Raw genomic sequence first — 19,001 nt, forward strand, 5'->3', positions numbered from 1 at the left:
TTTTGTATTTTATTTAATTACATATTTTAAGTAGACTTTATGTATTTGTCTAGAAAAAGTGTTTTTCTCCCAGTCATATACTTTTAGAATTTAATTTGAGAATAGTTTTTTCCACCAAATTTCTGAAGTGAGGTTTTATTCCACCATTACTATTTAACATTAATGCCAAGATTAAATTATGGTTTATATTTGAAGTAGGAAGTTGTGAAGCCATTAAAAATTTTTTATTGTGTAAGAGCATAACTAATTTAAAATATATGTGTAAGTAAATAAAAGCCTGGAGGATATATATATATCAAAATGTTAAGCATCTGTCTTTGGGTAGTAAGATAATTGATGCTTTGTGCTCTTTTCTATTTTTTTTTAAAAAAGTAAACATGTTAACTTCATACTCAGAAAATAAATAATAATCAGAAAATTTTTAATTGTTAATATTTGAAAAGAGGGGTCTTGAGAGTATATTTTATTGCCCAGTTTGCTTATCTAGCTTAAGTTGTTTTTCCCTCCAACAGTGTATGTGTTTTAAGGTATACAGATTTTATCAATAGACATGATTAAGAAGGGAATAGACGGATTATTAGAGCAAGGAAATACATTTTAAATTCTAAAGCAAATACTGTGTTATTCTTTTTCCTTTTTTTTAAACACTGTGTTTTTCTTTTTCCTTCCATGTACTGCTAGAGACACAGCCCAGTAAGTGCAAGATTTTATATTTTTACCTATTGACTTAAAAAGAAATTGTATATTTGAACATTGATTTTCAAAATATTTGTGTTTTTAAATTAGCAAGTCATAGTATGTTGCTGTAGATACTAGTATTTTAAAACATTTTATTGAATGATTTAAAGGTACACATTTTTTGACTATAAAAAAGTTTTTTCTGTAATCTTTTTATGTAAATAGTTTATAATTGAGCAGATATATTAAAAACAACTTAAAATTATGTTCCCAGTATTAACGTTTTATCATATTTTATTACCGCATTAAATTATTTGTTTAATGGTACTTAGTTTTTGCATTTCTATTTTAGGTGCAGATGAATCGGAATTCATCTAGTAAGTTTGACATTTAAATTGGTTATTTAAGTCTATTAAAATTTATCAGGGAATTTGCTAAGCTTGTAGCCTAACATATGTAGTTGTAGAAATGGTCTTTTTTCATCATGAGCCATAATGACAGACCAGAAGGATACTTGTTTTGCAACAGAAGACGACTTATCTATACTATTTCTTTTAGTTTTGAGATATGCTTTAAACTTGAATACGTGGCTACAACGTTTTTCAGAAATTAACAAAGCCAAAGAGCAGCTTCTGATCAAGCACGTAAAACTGTTTAACTAGCATAACTCTTCCTCATGAGCCAGAAGGCACTTGTTTTTTAAATATTTATATATTTATTTATTTGGCTGCGCCAGGTCTTAGTTGCAGCATGCAGGATATTCGTTGTGTCATGCGGGATCTTTAGTTGTGGCATACAAACCCTTAGTTGCGTTATGTGGGATATAGTTCCCTGACCAGGGATTGAACCCGAGCCCCCCGCATTGGGAGCACAGAGTCTTAGCCACTGGACCACCAGGGAAGTCCCCAGAAAGATGAGTTTTAGCCTGATCTATTTTTAAGTCGTATCACAATTGCAACTTCTAATATAAGATTTTTAGTATAGTAACTTAAATTATACTAAAAATGTTTTTGGGGTGTTAACACCATTTGCAGAATCATGTATTAAACATAGCAAGAGTTTTGGGGAAAATAGAGTTGAGGCAGCCCACACAAAAGCTATGCAATTTTGTGAACACAGTGCTAAATAAAAACCATGACATCAATTGTAATTAAAAATTCTAGCACAATTAAAAAGACCTATTAAATTCATAATAAATACCAAACTAAAAGTAGGGTTTTACTTTCAAAAAATAAATGGTAAGTAGCTTGATGATAGGGGATGTGAGGAAAATGAGTATAAAAGGGGGCTACTGAGTTATCAAGATGAGGGCAAAATGAAAAAAAGATGACAAACACCACAGTAAGCACCATGAGGCAAAACAAACAGCTGAAATGAGCCAAATGGGAGAATGTGATGTGAATGGGCATTATGTACACTGTTGTATTCCTCATAGTTTGCTGTAATTACCCATGTTGATGTATTTTGCATTCATCAGCTATTGCTTGGTGATGCAAAACATTAAGGTGCAATGAAAATTGCTTACGAACCAGCAGGACTTTTGTATTGCTGATGCTGTTCCTCCATGTACCAATTGCTTATGAAATGATGCATGTTATAAATGCAGAAGGTAGCAAAATAGACTACCTTATAAAGAGACTATTGATATAAAAATTTTATTTTTCAAAATAGGGTGTCCTTCAAGAATTAATAACTACTTTTGGTCAATAAAATAATCATTAATAATATCATCAGAACTTGAAAAATGCTTTCATGATTCATCAGTTAAAATTCTTGAGTTATTACATACATTATTTAAATACAAAAGTATTTAAACATTTGTTCTGAGTTTTAAAGTTGTAGCCCCTATTTTTTTTTATGAACAGCAGTTTAATGAGTATGATGGTTTAGTTGACTTAAGTTGTTTCTTATCAAAGATATTAGAAGATTTAGCAGAAATTCAGCTATTATTTTTATATTTTTAAGCATGGTAGAAAACTTGTTAAAGGCTTATTTTCCTTTTCTTCATAATTGTTTATATATGTTATTAATGCCAGAATTTAAAAATTGATGTATGTGTAGTATTTCTCTTTATATTAAAATATTTTATTACTCAGATTATTAATTTTTTCATAATATTTCAACTTTTTAATTAGGTGAAGAGTTAACGAAATCAAAGTCATCTGCTGCATCCAATGAGTAAGTTCCATGTTAAAAATTTTTTTAAAATAGCCTTTAATTTTTAGAGAAATTTTAAGTTCACAGCAAAACTGAGTGGAAGGTATGGAGATTTTTACATATACATTTTGCCTCTACATATGCCAAACCTCCCCCACTATCAGAATCCCCCACCAGAGTAGCACATTTGTTACAGTTGATGAACCTACACTGACACATCATTGTCACCCAAAGTCCATGGTTTACATTAGGATTAACTCTTGGTGTTGTATATCCTGAGTTTTGATAAACGGATATTGATATGTGTCCACCATTATAGTATCATACAGAATAATTTCACTGCCCTAAAAATCCTGTGTCCTCCACCTATTTATCATTCCCTCCCCACTACATTTAAATTTTAAGTATCCTTCGTTTTATTATCTCTGTAGTTTTAATTCCAGTAGACTGTTTTTAATCATCCCGTTTCCTAAGCTTTGAAACGTCATATAGAGTTTTTAGAAGTTGTAAATTATTTCTCATTTGACAGTATTTCTATGATAATTTGTAAAAAATCCATTCAACTGTATTTGGCCTTGGTGTCCTCACTCCTCTAAATAAATGATAGTACCCCAAATTCATACATGTCTGTATTTCAACTAGTTATTCACACGGAAATTCTCTCACTGTTTTCCTTCAATTTTGTCTGTGACCTTGTAAAATAGACTGTATACTTTATGAACCTCAAAATGAAGAAGTGTCTCAATTAAGTTGAAGAAGGAGAGGTCTAGAAGACATGTTGCCAGTTCTTCTTAAAAAGAAAAAAATATTTTAAGCCAGTGTTGCATGGGTCCTTTTTCACTTCTATATTTATCAACAAGAATACTTTCTTTTAACGTTTTTTGTATGAGTAAAAGTAGGCTTAATTAAATGAATAGTTTAAAATGGAAACTTTCAAAGCTAAGCACTAATTGAGCAGAGTGGAGGTATTCATTTGATTTATCATTTTTAAAGATAAGTTTAGTGTTTTAAGACTTTGTTTTTAGGAATCATTTATACAGTTGTGATTCTATACTTTATCGTAAGTGTGCTTCCATGTGGGTGCATGTTGAGATACTAGATATGTGCTTATAGGTAATTGTAATATTTTCATTATAGTGGGCCTGTTTTCTAGGATTTCTAAAAAATATTTTAAATAATGGTAGTTTGATACATTAGATTATTTTTAAATGGGGATTTTCTTTTTTTATACCATAAATACATACAAGTTTTATTTGTCAAACATACCTCAATAAAGTTGGGGAAATTAATTTGAAAAAATGATGGGGTGGCAAAGGTCAGGTGCTCAAGATCCTAGAGATTAAGCATCTTTAAAGGGTATGACTAAAATGAAAAAGAGAAACATTTATGTTTGTATTAAAGTAAAGAGCCAAGAGTTGAATCCTGAGAGTAACTAGTTTGAAGGATTCCAAGAGGTCAGTGGAAGAAAATCTTTGGTTATGCAGCACATTGAGTTTTTTGAAACGAGAATGTTCATGCTCTTGATTTTGTTCATAGTCTTGGTAACCTCTCATAAAGAGGTATGTATGACCCTTACATTTTGCTAGACCACCTTAGTGGCCCAGGTAGTGGATTACCTAGGCAGAATTCCTCCTATGCATGATCTACTGCAGTGATCAGACCTTTGAAGTTTGTATAGAGTCATTTATATACATGGAGCTTAAGCCACCGTCCTCTACTTAAAAAGTACTTTTAAAAAAATCCTTTACCCTTTTTCTTCATCTTTGATAATAAGTATGGCCTTATAAAAATTCTATCTGATTTCATATCACTTAAGAAATTTTCTGTCCAAGACTGGGTTCCAGATGTGAATTAGCACATCTGATAGTGCCATAGAATTAATTAGCTGTGTGTCCTTAGGCAGCTCATATAGACTCTCCATGCTGCTTTTCATTTGTAAAACTGAAATTATTTCTATTCTGACAGCCCCTACGTTTATTAGAATATAACAAGATTTAATCCGTGGGGATTAATCTACTCTCCTTTACGAACTTAATGTTATTGTGGGTTCTGCTTATAGCAGTTAACAAATATCAGTTCATTAAACCTGCTAATTAAGTTCTTCACATATTCAATCATATGTGAAGCACAACGTCCAACTCTTTAATCATATATATTGAGCTTTCTATGAAATAAAACTAAGTTACTATATTTTATACTAATAAAATACTCATTTGCTAAAATCCTTATTTTTAAAATGTTATGGTAGGAAAGGGACCAGTGATTTACTTGCTTGGGACCCCCTGTTTGGACCATCTCTTGATTCATCTTCTTCAACTTCACTAACTTCATCATCATCATCAGGTAAACATATATATATATATTTTGTGTGTGTGTGTAACTGTAAAGGAATGCAGTAGTTACTTTTTTCTAATTGATTTATCCATTACTTGTATGTTGTACTTAATGATCAAAAACTTAACTTGTCCTCTGATCATATTGCCATATAAAAGTGATTTTATACTGATTTTGTTAACTTACCTTAAAGACCATATGGCTTTAACAATAAAAATTCATCAAAGCACCAACTTTTTTTCCCTTATTTCTAGGCATCATTCCTGTATCAATGCCCAAATAATAATTTTTATTATTCAACTGCATAGATGTGCGTTAATACAACCAGTCCATTCTTTTTATTATTATTATTATTTTTAATTTATTTATTTATTTATTTTTGGCTGCGTTGGGTCTTCATTGCTGCACGCGGGCTTTCTCTAGTTGCGGCGAGCGGGGGCTACTCTTCATTGCAGTGCGCGGGCTTCTTATTGTCGTGGCTTCTCTTGTTGCAGAGCATGGGCTCTAGGCACACAGGCTTCAGTAGTTGTGGCACATGGGCTCAGTAGTTGTGGCTTGCAGGCTCTAGAGCTCAGGCTCAGTAGTTGTGGCACACGGGCTTAGTTACTCTGCGGCATGTGGGATCTTCCCAGACCAGGGCTCAAACCCGTGTCTCTTGCATTGGCAGGCGGATTCTTAACCACTGTGCCACCAGGGAAGCCCCCAGTCCATTCTTGATGGACATTCAGGTTGCATCTAGTTTTTAGTATTATGGACATCCGTAGATAAAGCAGATTTTGTGCACATCTCATATCCTTATAATAATTTATTAATACAAGATTTATGAGTCACAAGATATGCCCATTGTTACTTTTTGCCAAACTGCTTTCCAGAAAGGCTTTAGCACTTCCCAACATGAAAGAACTTTATGAATGTGTTTTAGTTGTTCTTTTGGCAAGAATATATTAAATTTTTCTTTTTTTCAAAATGTGAAATCCCACTAGTCAACCATCAAAGCATGTTTAATAAAACTGCTTGTTCAAAAAAGGAAAATAAAATCACTTTAAGTTGATCTTCAGCCTTCTTGGGGATTTCAGAAATGCCATGCAGTACTTGGGCTTAAGAGAATGCTGGAATGGTGGGGAGAGAACTTGAATTGAGTTCTTGCTGTGTCTTTGCTGGGATCTATGCACGTTCTGTTTGATTTAATCTCATTAACTGCTGCATGAAGTCCTTTTTATTGTCTCTGTTTTATAAATGGAAAAAGTAAAGCTGAGAGAGATCAGGAACTTCTCTAACACCACATAACTAGGAAATGAAGCATGGGTTCAAACCTGGATCTTACTAATTCCAAAATCTTTGCTCAATTCATCATACTCTGGCAGATTAACAAAACAGTAAGCCATGTTGAAACATTTTACTGTTAATAATAAAATAAACACTAGTATTTAAAATTGGACTGTTTAGAAACTAATGTTTTAAAAAGAAATTATAAATGGATTTTAGGCAACCTTAACCTGAAACAATTGGGAATTTTGAACAGCAAGAAGCAGTCATTAGGTAATTGCACATATTCTGAAGTGGCATTATAGTCTTTCTCAATTGGCATTTGTTTACTATTTAGTTTTAGGAAACTAATCTTACTAATAGATTTTATAAGTAAAATAATTGTATAGGAAAAACTGAAGTTGTATTAAGGTCTCTTTTTTTGTTTAGTAAAAATGTCAGAATACTGTTTTGTTCTGTTTTTAGAATGGAGAAGGTCCTAATTTTAATTTTGTTAATATTCTTTTATGAATTGGTTTTATTAATCTTTAATAAAAATTTTCACATTGTTATCACAGAGGTTTTAGTTATATAGAAATTTCTTCATAACTCCACCCTTTGTTTCTATTTTCTTTAGCACAATCTCCTTCCTTTCAAAAAAGTGCTCTGTTTTCCTCTTGCTACCTATCTAAAGAATATTTTGCCCATATCACTTTCAACTTCAGGTAAAAAAATGATAGTTTTATTTAGTTGTCATTTGATGTTTAGTAGGTAGGGAATGATAAAACTTTTATTTTTTTGCTTATTTTAAAATTTATTTTGGTATGCCTTTTAAAAACTTCCTATTAAGTCTAAAAAATGTCAGATTATTTTGCCCTTTGAAGAATGTTAGTGATGTTGAAAAGAGACATTCTGCTGTGTGGTAATTATTATTAAGTCTTCACTTGGTCAGAATATAATTATTGATAAAACTGATGAATACATTACGATGATTCTCCTGTTTTGTAACACTGGCCCTAAGTGAAATTGTGAAATAGGCATTTTGTCTTAAATTTTCTTCCACCGCTTTTTACAGTGCATGTATCCCTTAACATTGTCTACACTGGTACCATTTTCACATTTTAGAAATGGCCAGGTTGTCAGATTATTCCCTGCTCTCCTTTGTCCCTTTCAGAATCTTAATTCATTAATCACTCCATCTCAGCTAAACCAGTCTAAGAAAATAATTCCTATCAGTTAGTAACTGATATGTTAAACCTTTCAGTGTTGTTATATGTTTAAGAAGCATGCTTAAAGTTTGGTACAGAAGTATTTTCAGTTGCTTCTTCAAATAAACATATATATAAATTATATATGATAAAGTATATGTATATAAAATTTAATATAAATAGCTCATATCTTCCTTCCCTTCGACAAGTGCTAGTAGAGACCATTTCTTCTCTACCCATGGGTTAATTGAGCACTTGTGCTCTGTAAAACCCCTGTAAAATTATCTTTTGAAAAATATTAGGCTGGTTTTTTATATTATCTCCAATACTGATTTAGTCTATCTTAACTTCCTATGACAGTTTTAAGTTTTATCACTAGTCAGGCACTTTGCTGAGGAACACATGTACCCAGCACTTTGACATCACTTTGACACCCTGTCAAACCTCTTTAGACTTTTACTGACTGTTAGCATTTCCTTTTGCTCCTCTGAAAATCAGGAATAATTCTGGCTTTATATATTTTTGGACCTTAAATTTTACTCATACATATTTTAAGTTTCTTATTCTCATAATTATTTTCCTCACTTAATATAAAGTTTGAGCTCATGCTCTTATTCCATGTATTATTAAATTTTTCTAGTTTTGAGTAATTAAAATAATATTAACCTGAAATAAGAACTATTTGGCTATGTAGATTTATATTTTAGTTTTAGAATTTTTCTGTTGCTTCTAGTTTTCAGTTTCTTTCTTCTTCTTCCGCTGACCTTAGTGAACAGAATAGGAACTCTGCTTTTCTCTCCCAGACTGATTTGTCTGGGGGTGTGATAATTGGTTCTTTACTTGAAACCAGGTCCGATTTTGGGTCTAGAAAACCCATTACCGGACTTTCCCACCAACCCTCTCTGCTATCCTGCTGTAACGACATCACCAGCGAGCACGATAAGTTTCCTTTTGCTTCATGGTTGTAGAGTCAGTGGATTTCCTTTACTGATGAACTTGTTAAAATTACTGACTCCAGTGGAGCTCAGAAGGCATTCCAGAGATTGCATTGTAAAGCTGAAAATACCTTTGGGTTCCCTGGTGCTTTGGATGAGAGATTTTTTCCAACAGCTGCATCTCTGAAGATCACAGTGACCTTTGCCATAATATTAAATGTTCTGAAAAGCTACTGACAGAAGAAGCTAGCAGTGCTGCTGGTTTTTCTTCTGCATCATCATCATTGCTTCTGGATCCTAGATTAGTCTGTGCCTTTATTCAGATGAAGGGTGGTATGGGAAACATGCTTTATCTGTTCCCCTTAGGTAGTGTCAGAGAGCAGATGTAGGTTAGCTCTTTTTTGCCTGTGTTTTATACTTTACAAGTCACTTCATGTTCTTGAAATACTGCATCTAGTGGCCATTTATTTGAAGTGAGCACCACCACCACCACAAAACACAGTTAAGATACTTAAACCTGTGAACAGTTGTAGTCATCTCCCTCAGAGGCTCCTAGAAGCAGTATCTAATTGGCATATGGAGATAGATTTGTTTATAATTTATAAATTTATTACTATAATTAATAGATTCATTTATAAACAGTGATATTAATGAGCATTGTTATTACTTTTTCTCAAAAAGCAAATTCTGATTATTTGAAGAAGGTGAACTTAACACTTCTACCAGGCTTAGATTGAGTCAATCTAAATGCCATTTGGACAGGCCACTTGATGAGTAATGAAGCTTCAGGTGTAAATGTCTCTACCATGTTAAGCCCCCTCACAAGCTTGAAATAACTTGAGTATTGGTCAGTGCTGGTTTCATTGATAATGAACTATCGTTAAAGTAAATATGTCGTAGCACAGGGAAGTGTAACAGTCTTCAGGTTAGTGCACATTTCTTCCAATGTGCAACTTAAAGTAGGGGCACAGCATGAAAGAACTGGTGCTGACTGGAAGAAGGCAGCAGCCTTAGAATCTAAACTTGATTTCTTATCAGGTTTTTACTGTTTTCTTCACGCAACCTGAATGGTGCTTGCATCTTTTATCTCTTCATATGATCTGCTTTCTAGATGATTCCATACCCCCATGCATTTGCTTTCACTCTGGTGTGACTACCTTTTACTTTAGTTCTCTTCCTACCACCTCCATGCTCCTTCTTTTCACTCCTCCATTGCTGACCAAGGGTCCTCAGCTTTACTGTTTGTTTCCCCATGTACATACTTAGGCCCATTCTTATATTTTTAACTTTGCACATATGTAAACTTATAGAACTTACTGAAACATATTTCTTCACACCCATATTATATTCTTCAATCTGAATTATAGACTCATCTTTTAGAATGGACCAAAAGAATTGGAGGATCATTTTAATTAATTTAAAGATCATTTAAATGTATTTGCTTCTACACTCTTGCTTTGATTATGTTAATACATGTGTGACTTTCGATGACATACACTTGAATTTCACTCATTAATTTCTACCATGCTGAGAGTTTTTTTGTTTTTTTTTTTAATTTTTGGCTGCGTTGGGTATTTATTGCCGCGCGCGGGCTTTCTCTAGTTGCGGCGAGCGGGGGCTACTCTTCGTTGCAGTGCGCGGGCTTCTCATTGTGGTGGCTTCTCTTGTTGCGGAGCATGGGCCCTAGGCGCGTGGGCTTCAGTAGTTGTGGCACGCGGGCTCAGTAGTTGTGACTCGCAGGCCTTGTTGCACCGTGGCATGTGGGTTCTTCCTGGACCAGGGCTTGAACCCGTGTCCCCTGTATTGGCAGGCGGATTCCTAACCACTGCACCACCAGGGAAGTCCCTGGAGAGTTATTTTTAATTAGGAATACTGAGGTTAGTATTTCTGGTTTTTAAAATTGCAACATTTGCAAGTAGTGTTGAAAAACATTGAACACTAAATTTATGTAGGATTTACAAAGTCAATATATGATTTTCTATATTTACCAAAAATTAATTATAGTGATTTGTGGAAATTTTTTTTGTAAACTATAAAGATATGTTTGATTGTCACTAAAAAATGGCACAGTGTGTTTCAACTTAACAGTGAGATTACAAGTTTAATTAAGGTAAATGTTTTTATTTAGAGTTCATGTTATTATTTTGAAGATGTTGCTTCAAAGGATTGGTCTTGCAAATAACTGTAAAGTAGTATTGGCAATAAACTAAAGACCTTAGGCCTTAAACTGGTTTATTTTCACCAGCTTACTTACTAGATTTAATTTTTATATGTATAAATAATTGAAACAGAAATACAATTTATATTATGTCAGTTTTATTGAAAAGTTAGTTTTTTTTTTCAGGAATATTATTGGTAGCTTCGAAAAAAGCATGTTTGATACATTCCTAGCATTCCACAAATAGCTATAATTACATTTTAAAGAAAAAGAACTTCTGAAAAATGAGCTTTGAATCCTAATAGTTTCTCTGTAATAGATTGTTTTTATCTAGGGATTGGTACATACTAATGATTTTCTTCAAATTCTTTTTCCACCCACCAGCCAGGCCCACAACTCCTCTTTCTGTAGGCACCATTGTCCCACCTCCAAGGCCTGCTTCCAGACCAAAGCTTACTTCAGGAAAACTCAGTGGGATTAATGAAATAGTATGTACTCAGGTGTTTTTTTTTTTTAAATTTTAACTGTTTTGATTTAATATGCAAATGATATTTCTCTATATGTCCCTTTACTGCTAAATGCTTGGAATTTTCTACTCAAGTCTTCAAAGTACAAAAAAGTTTTCCCTGCTGATACTTCCTTCACGTCCCCATATTATCTCAGTGATCATACCTGTGGAGCAAGACCGTTGTTCAGGAGGAAAGAGGTTTCCTGAGAAAGTTAGCACATTATAAAAATACAATTCAGTACCCATTGTTTCATAATTAAGAAGCAATTTTCATATAATTTTGCTTAAAGTCAAATATTAAGGAAAAAATGGTGGCCTGTTCTTAGACCTGGAAGTATACTTACTGCCAGGGGAGCCCTGGTGGGCATCTAGTCCAGCTTTCTTTATTTTATACATAAGCAATCTGGAGTTCACATCACTTAATTGACTTGTAAAAGTACACATTGCTTAAAAAAAGAAAAAGGCATTGGTCTTCTAAAGTTGTCAGATAATGAAAGAAAATATATGGGTTCTATTCAGAGTCAGGCTCTCCCAAACCAGTCTTCTTTCCTTCAGTCTGTTCTGGTTTACTTTCATCTTTGACTTGCCAGTTTAATTGCCAGAATTAAATTGCTAAATGTCAAGCTTGATCTTTTTCCCCGATACACATCTACAGTGGTACACCCATAATCCACGTGGTTGATTATTTTAGCTGACTCTACAAGACTCTTCATAAAGTTGACTCAACAACCTGTATTACCATACTAGCTGTCCAGTTTTCTCCTCTTTGCAACCTAGGTTCCAGCCACTTGAAACTTTCCACTGTTCCCCAAACACATCATGCTCTTTTATGTATCCATGTCTCTATTGTGCTCCCTCTTGTCTGAAATGCCCCTCAGTTTTCTATGTAGGAAACTGCTCTCTTTAAGACCCTGCTACATATCACCACCTAGGTGAAGCCCTCTTTGATGGTTACTCCTCCCCTCCACCCCACAGTGGACTTAATCATTCTCTGTCATTCTCTTCCTTATACCCATACACCTGCTCATGTTTCTTTTAGTGCATAGATCACATTGTATATAAAGTTGACCCACAGTCAATTCTCCGTATCTATGGGTTCCTCATCCACGGATTAAAAATATTGGGGGGGGGGGCATCCAGAAAGTTCCAAAGAGCAAAACTTGAATTTGCCACACACTAGCAACTGTTTACATAGCATTTGCATTGCATGAGCAACTTTTTACATAGAATTTACATTGTATTAGGTATTGTAAGTAATCTAGAGATGATTTAAAGTGTAAGGGATGACTGTACTTTTTGTGTGTGTGCTTCCTTCACTCGACTATGCTTTAGCCAATTTCATATCCTTAATACTTGGCTAATGCCTTAACACTTTACATAATGCCTGTCGCCTCATGTCCTGTACCACCTCCATCTGTATATTTCCACAGCCACATTTTACACCTTGCTGTGTTTTTTCAACCTGCTGTCCATAATAATGAGTCATCCAAAAGCCATTCTCTGGAACTAATACTTTAAAAATAATTAATTGGGGGCACAAGGGTTTACTAAGTGTAAAATATTTTAGGCAGTATAATCTAATTTTTATAAAAGTGTATATCTATAAATTTATATTCATGCGATGTAGAGTTGAATAATTTTAGTGTATGAATGCTTATAGGGTTTTGTTGGTTGTTTTTCGCCTTCTGTTTCTCATGTTCCTCAAATAGCTGGGGACAGAAACAGTGTCTAATTCACTGCTTTGTATCTAGTACCCATGACCTGACACATAGTATAGGCACTAAATAAATACTGCATTTAATTATAACTTTTATAAGCAGGAAAAGGTTGTCTTTAATTAAGCTCAATATTCCATATTTTAAAAATGAAACACCTCAGGAAGTGTTGCTAATGTATTATTGGAACAATTAGGAATTTGGAAGGAAAAAAACCATTCACCAAAGTAAAAGATAAATGAATTGAAATCATATTTTTCATATTTGTTTTTATTTTTAACCAGAAAAGTGGGAAGAGAGTAGAATTAAGATTTTCTCAAACCTCTGAATGGGGTAAACTTTCTCAGTGAGGAAGCATTACAATGAATTATAAGGAAAATGTGCACAGATTTGTAAATGCCAAAAGTAAAGCAATAGTTAGGAAGAAAATATTTGCATCAAATAAAGAAAAGGGTTAGTGAAAGCTCAGATAATACTAAGACTCCCCAAACTAAATCAGGTGAAGCTAACAGACAACTCATAAAAGAGAAATGCCAATTTTATTTTTATCTACAGAATTAGCTAAAAGTTTTTTAAATTTTATTATTTTTCCTTCTTCTAAGGCTCATCTATTCATTGCAGGCAAGAGTGCAGAGAAATATTCTCTTATATATTTATAGGCAGTAGGGTAAAGTGAGTTACCCAAATGGGAAGCAGTTTGGCACTGTGTATGAAAAGCCTTCATAACGTTTAACAATTTAACTTCTGAGAATCTATCTTAAGCATACTTTTTGAAATACAGAAAAAGTTTTATATACAAAGATTGTCTTGACAGCATTATTTTAAAATAGCCTTTTCAGCTTTTAATATATTCTTGAAAATGATTTGACCTAGGCATCTCTGTGAGTTTTAAGAAACACAATAAATTCGGTGTAGTATTTTAAAATTAATGTTCCTGATAGCTAAAAATCTTTTCTGATAACTGGGGAATTGTTTTAGCATTTTGGTAAATGACATTTTGTTTTTAAGCCCAGGCCATTCAGCCCACCTGTAACTTCCAATACCAGCCCACCTCCTGCTGCTCCGTTAGCCCGGGCAGAAAGTTCTTCCTCTATCTCATCTTCTGCGTCACTAAGTGCTGCCAATACTCCAGTAGGTAAGTGATTAACATAAATCACATGCAAAATTTAACATCCAAAATATGATCAGGCTGAGGGTAGTGAAGAATTAAGCATTAGACATTTTGGTTTTCTGGAAACACGCCTGGCATTATCAAACAAGCCACATTTTCCTTTTCTCTTTCACATTTTATATTCTCTGAATAGAGAATTTTAACCATGATTAGCACTGTTAAGAATGCATCAAATTTATAAACTACTGACCAATATAAATAATTGAAGGCAGAATACGATGCAGTACTTTCTACTGTGAATTGGTACTTACATTCCTAAGAAAATTTCTTTTAAAAACAACTGATTCAGTGAAAGGAAGGGGTTTTGTGCTTGCAGTGTGGTCCTGGGACCTGCAGCATCTGTCTGTATCACCTGGGAACTTACTAGAAATGCAGACCCTTTAAATCAGAAACTCTGGAGTGGGGCTAGCAGTCTTTGAGCAGGCTTTCTAGGCAATTCTGATGCATGTTGAATTTAAGAATCCGAGCCCTAATTAAGCTGATTTAATTATACCTAATTTGATTTGTCAAAACTCACGCAGAAGAAGTGGGTCTTCTGTGTGTAGCCATTGTAAAAATGGCATGAGTGGTATAGGCTAAAATGAGATAAATGATTTGATTTCTAAATGTCTGAACATGATGTTACCATCTTATTTTATATACTTTTGTGAACATACTGTTTTTCCCATCTTCTGACTTTACATAAACAATATATTCAATAAGTCTTTTTGTTTGCTGCAACAAGCAACTTATTCTTACATTTTGTTTGTATATGTGGTTTTGTGACCTTTTGTTTCCACAGAATCTGTATTTTAATCATAAAGAACATAGATGGGTCCTGTTAGAAATCAGGCAGGTCTGGGTAACCAAAATTGCTTTAGTTGTTTCCCATTATCTCCAGATTATTCAGACCGTTTTCTATTTGTGATGGAAACTTTAATTTTGATTAAGTTGGTACATATTTGTTTGTAGTTTGGGCCAGTGCTGGCAATAGGAGAACCACAAGTAGGTGACAGTGATGATACAGGCAGGCAGGATGTGATGTAATGTGGATTTTATACGACAAAGTTTCTTTAAATCTTCCTAAAAATTTCTTTCTTTTTTGTGATGTTTATTCAGCTCCCTGTTTAGATTTAAGTTTTTGATTCTTCTTGTTCTTGAAAGTATTTTCTTTTCCTGCAATATTTTGTTTTATTTAAATATGATAGAAGATGATAATTTGATTGGGACACTCTCTGAAATTGAAAAGCACTGTGAGACTTCACAAGGTATTGTATCGAAAGCAGATGTATGTGTTAACTAATGACCCTAAAGTGTATCTAAAAATACTCTGTTATCTAATTTTTCCTTTTCCAGCAATTTATGGTGTCTCAGAAATCAAGAATAACTCTAAGGTTTAACTATCTCAATTTTGTACTAATTATGTGCAGTTTCTATATGGGATCCATTGATAGCAGTGGATAAATTATAAAAACATACATTATTTTTGCATTATCTTCCTTCTCCCTCCTGCTCTTCTCCCTCAACATTAAGAAATATCAACAAATCTTACTTCTTAAGCTATCAGAAGCAGAGAAAAAGTGATTAGGAAAGAACCAGAAAGAATATGTCAGTTAAAAAAGAGAAACTATAATATAAAAACCACAAAGCAAAGGCTATCATATGAAAACCATTCCTACAGTGAGCTGAAGTTAGAGGCACAGAGGTAGGAAATAGTTGGGAGTGAGTTTTTTACTCCTGAGCTGAAAGGAATTCCACAAAAATATTCACTGATTGTTACAAAGGTAGGTACCCTTTATTTCAGCTTTATGTCTCTGCATTTTCAAAACATACACAATTGTAAATATGCAACAATTAAACCAAAATTAGAATGCATACTATCCTTATAAAGAACATCCAAGGAATTTATTATTTCCAAAAAATGAGTTATTCTGAATAATGTAGTACACATTTAGACTTTTTTAGGGACCTAAGCACATATTTCCTGTGTCAAACATTTTTTTGAAGGATGCATATACAATATGATCTTGGAAACAAAAATGGAATATACAAAAGGGGATATGCCAAAATGTTAAGTGGATTTTGAGTTTTTTTCCTAACTCTCCAATACTTTTTTCTTCTTGCCAATATTTCAGTAACAGGCTTAACAATTTACAGGGAAATTATTTCAAGAATTCTCATTTTATATGCCCAAATTGGATACTTGAAAAGAATAACTTTGTAGGTTTCTTTTTTGATTTTTAATGTCAAAGTAGTAGCAGACATTAATGTTACCCATGACTGTGTGTAGATATCCACTTGTGTAGGTTACCTAAGGGAAAAGATTAACTTCAGATTTAAGAGCATAGAATTTTCTCTAATAAAAGATTATTATAGCCTTCATCTTTCTCTGAAAATATGCTTTCCTGAATTTCTAGTGACCCTAGTATAGAATATATATATAGATCTATATATATTTTTTTTTATTTTTTTTATTTTATGGCTGCGTTGGGTCTTCGTTTCTGTGCGAGGGCTTTCTCTAGTTGTGGCAAGCGGGGGCCACTCTTCATCGCGGTGCGCGGGCCTCTCACTGTCGCGGCCTCTCTTGTTGCGGAGCACAGACTCCAGACGCTCAGGCTCAGTAATTGTGGCTCACGGGCCTAGTTGCTCCGCAGCATGTGGGATCCTCCCAGACCAGGGCTCGAACCCACGTCCCCTGCACCGGCAGGCAGACTCTCAACCACTGCGCCACCCGGGAAGCCCTAGAATATATTTTTTAAAAAATTGAACTAATTTAGATTTACAGTGAAATTTTCCCACTGCACAAACATGTATTTGCATAGTTGTAATCACATATCCTAGAAACTACTGCCTCTTGATCAAGCCCTTAGCTTTCATTTAATTATCTCTCACCTGATCCAAACTTGAATCCCTGCCAAGTCATTTTTCTTTTCAATCCAGGATTCACTCTGTGTTCAGTGATCTTACAAAATGAAAAACACAATCATGTTTCTTTTAAACATTTTCAGTGGCTTTTAGTGCCAATAGGATAAAATTAAAGGTCTTCCATATCCTGATCTGGGTTATAAACACTTCTCCAGACACATTTTCATGTCCTTTCATCGTTGCAGCCTATCACCCACAAAGTATGTTCCCGCTTTGCAGAAAAAACTACTTGTGGTTCAAAAAGGTACCATTTCTTTCATGCCTCTTTGGCAAAGTGTCTGGCATATATTGGTGGTTAGTAGATAGTAGCTGTTGTGATTTTGTGAATACATTTTATTATTGAGTTTAGTTTCATATGAAATTTTAAGTTGTCTTGTTTGGGAGAGTTTACTTTTCCCAGTGGCCTAGAAACAGCAGTTCCTGTTTCCATGTATTTTTAATCACTGAGTCATTTTTTTTTTAAACTATGAAGAACCTTCTAAATCAGAATTCTTCAAAATCTTGAACACTACAGAATCTTCCTGGCCTCTAAAGGTAACAAAAGCTCTTTCTCACTATTTGTAGGAGCCCAGGTTTAGTTGTGAGGCAAAGAAAGCTAGTACTGATTTTTGTTAGAATTAATAATACTCTAGGTATCTCAAAAGTAACTCACATCTGAAATAAAAATATCTGATGGCTATGAACATTGTGTAACATTTATGTAGCAAAAAACATACATTCAAATTTCAGAGATAAATGAATAACCTAGGTCAACATTTTTCTTTAAATAAGAATGAATAATCATAATTAACTACCCTATTGACTTACTTTTACAAAATTTCATCATATATTCATTAAATGAAATGCTCCACTTTCCAATTGATAACAATAATGGTAAGGCATAAATGGAGAGAGTACATTTGTAAAAAAAAAAAAGAAAAAGGCAGTGCACTCTTTTAAGGGATTTGTCTGTTATGAAATAAACCAGATACTTTTAGGTTTTAAAAAACACCTGAACATACACATTAAATTTGTTTACATTTTATTATGCTTTTAAAACACTGCTCTTTCTATGATTTGACTCTAAAGGTATCTTACTGAGTTAACTTTATGTCAGGAATGTTACCTCAAAATGATGTTATTAGTCATATTTATCGAGGAAAGGTAATATGGGAATATAATACAAGCATAAGACAAAGAAGAGGTAAAGGAGAATTACAGTAATAATGAGCAGTGCATGATTACATTACACTGCTCATTTAGAAATAGCTAATGTATAGAAATACCTTAAATAGAAAAATCCAGTTTAATGACCTTACATATGTGAATTGGTAGAACCTGAAAGAATTTAGTATCTGAATGGTTTTGAAGCCATATTTTAGTAATTTTAGCTCTTCAGGTGAAGAGCTTTTTCCTTCTGACATTCCTTAACCCAACCCTTCTTTGTCATTCTATTTAAAATTGAAGTCACTGTGACATATTTTCCTGATATTTTTTTTTTATTTGTCCAACTTGTTTTATGCTCCATTTTTTAACCAGATTTATACTTGGGGCATCTTTGAAACCAGTAATAGAGTCACTTGTGACAAGCTAATGTTTTGACTCTACTCTGTCTTGGTATTTAATAAATATCTTTCTACAGGATTTAACAAATGAATTGTGTTTATTCTAGGTGTGTCACGAGGTCCCAGTCCTGTCAGCCTTGGAAATCAGGACACCTTACCTGTGGCAGTCGCCCTTACAGAATCTGTTAATGCCTACTTTAAAGGGGCAGATCCCACCAAGTTAGTTTTTAAAAGATACGTGTATACGTGTGTGTGTGTTTCAGGGGCAGGGGGCTTGGTGGTAAATTTTAAGAGTTATATTTTGATTCTCTATTAGTTAGAGTTTTCTGTTACTTGTTTACCTGCTTTTTGCTATCAATTATAGTCATTTAGAGATTGTCTTTCAAATTTAAGAAGTCACTATAATCAGTAGTGATGGCTTTTTTCTAAGTTTATGTACGTTTT

General features: G+C 33.6%; 2 protein-coding genes across 6 annotated transcripts in view; one reads left to right on the top strand and one right to left on the bottom strand.

Moving 5' to 3' along the window:
* Nucleotides 1-19,001, top strand: part of FCHO2 (FCH and mu domain containing endocytic adaptor 2) — a 111,277-nt gene that overhangs the window by 69,493 nt on the left and 22,783 nt on the right. Inside the window, 7 exon segments of the mRNA XM_082378599.1 lie at nt 682-693; nt 1,031-1,055; nt 2,814-2,856; nt 5,084-5,178; nt 11,100-11,203; nt 13,947-14,073; nt 18,665-18,776. Of these exon segments, the coding sequence (XP_082234725.1) occupies nt 682-693; nt 1,031-1,055; nt 2,814-2,856; nt 5,084-5,178; nt 11,100-11,203; nt 13,947-14,073; nt 18,665-18,776 (518 nt within the window).
* LOC309622494 (uncharacterized protein) overlaps nt 14,080-19,001 on the bottom strand; it is a 96,441-nt gene continuing 91,519 nt past the window's right edge. For 3 of the 5 annotated variants that reach the window (XR_014240907.1, XR_014240908.1, XR_014240909.1), the window contains one exon: nt 14,080-17,050. Coding sequence is in view for 1 of the 5 variants with exons in the window: in XM_082378574.1 (XP_082234700.1) it covers nt 16,804-16,829; nt 16,981-17,050 (96 nt within the window). In the remaining 4 variants the exon portion in view is untranslated. The remainder of the gene's footprint in view (nt 17,051-19,001) is intronic. The other 2 variants (XM_082378574.1, XR_014240910.1) reach the window with 2 other exon arrangements.

Source organism: Balaenoptera borealis, assembly GCF_965194805.1.
Source record: "Balaenoptera borealis genome assembly, chromosome: 2".
NCBI lineage: Eukaryota > Metazoa > Chordata > Mammalia > Artiodactyla > Balaenopteridae > Balaenoptera > Balaenoptera borealis.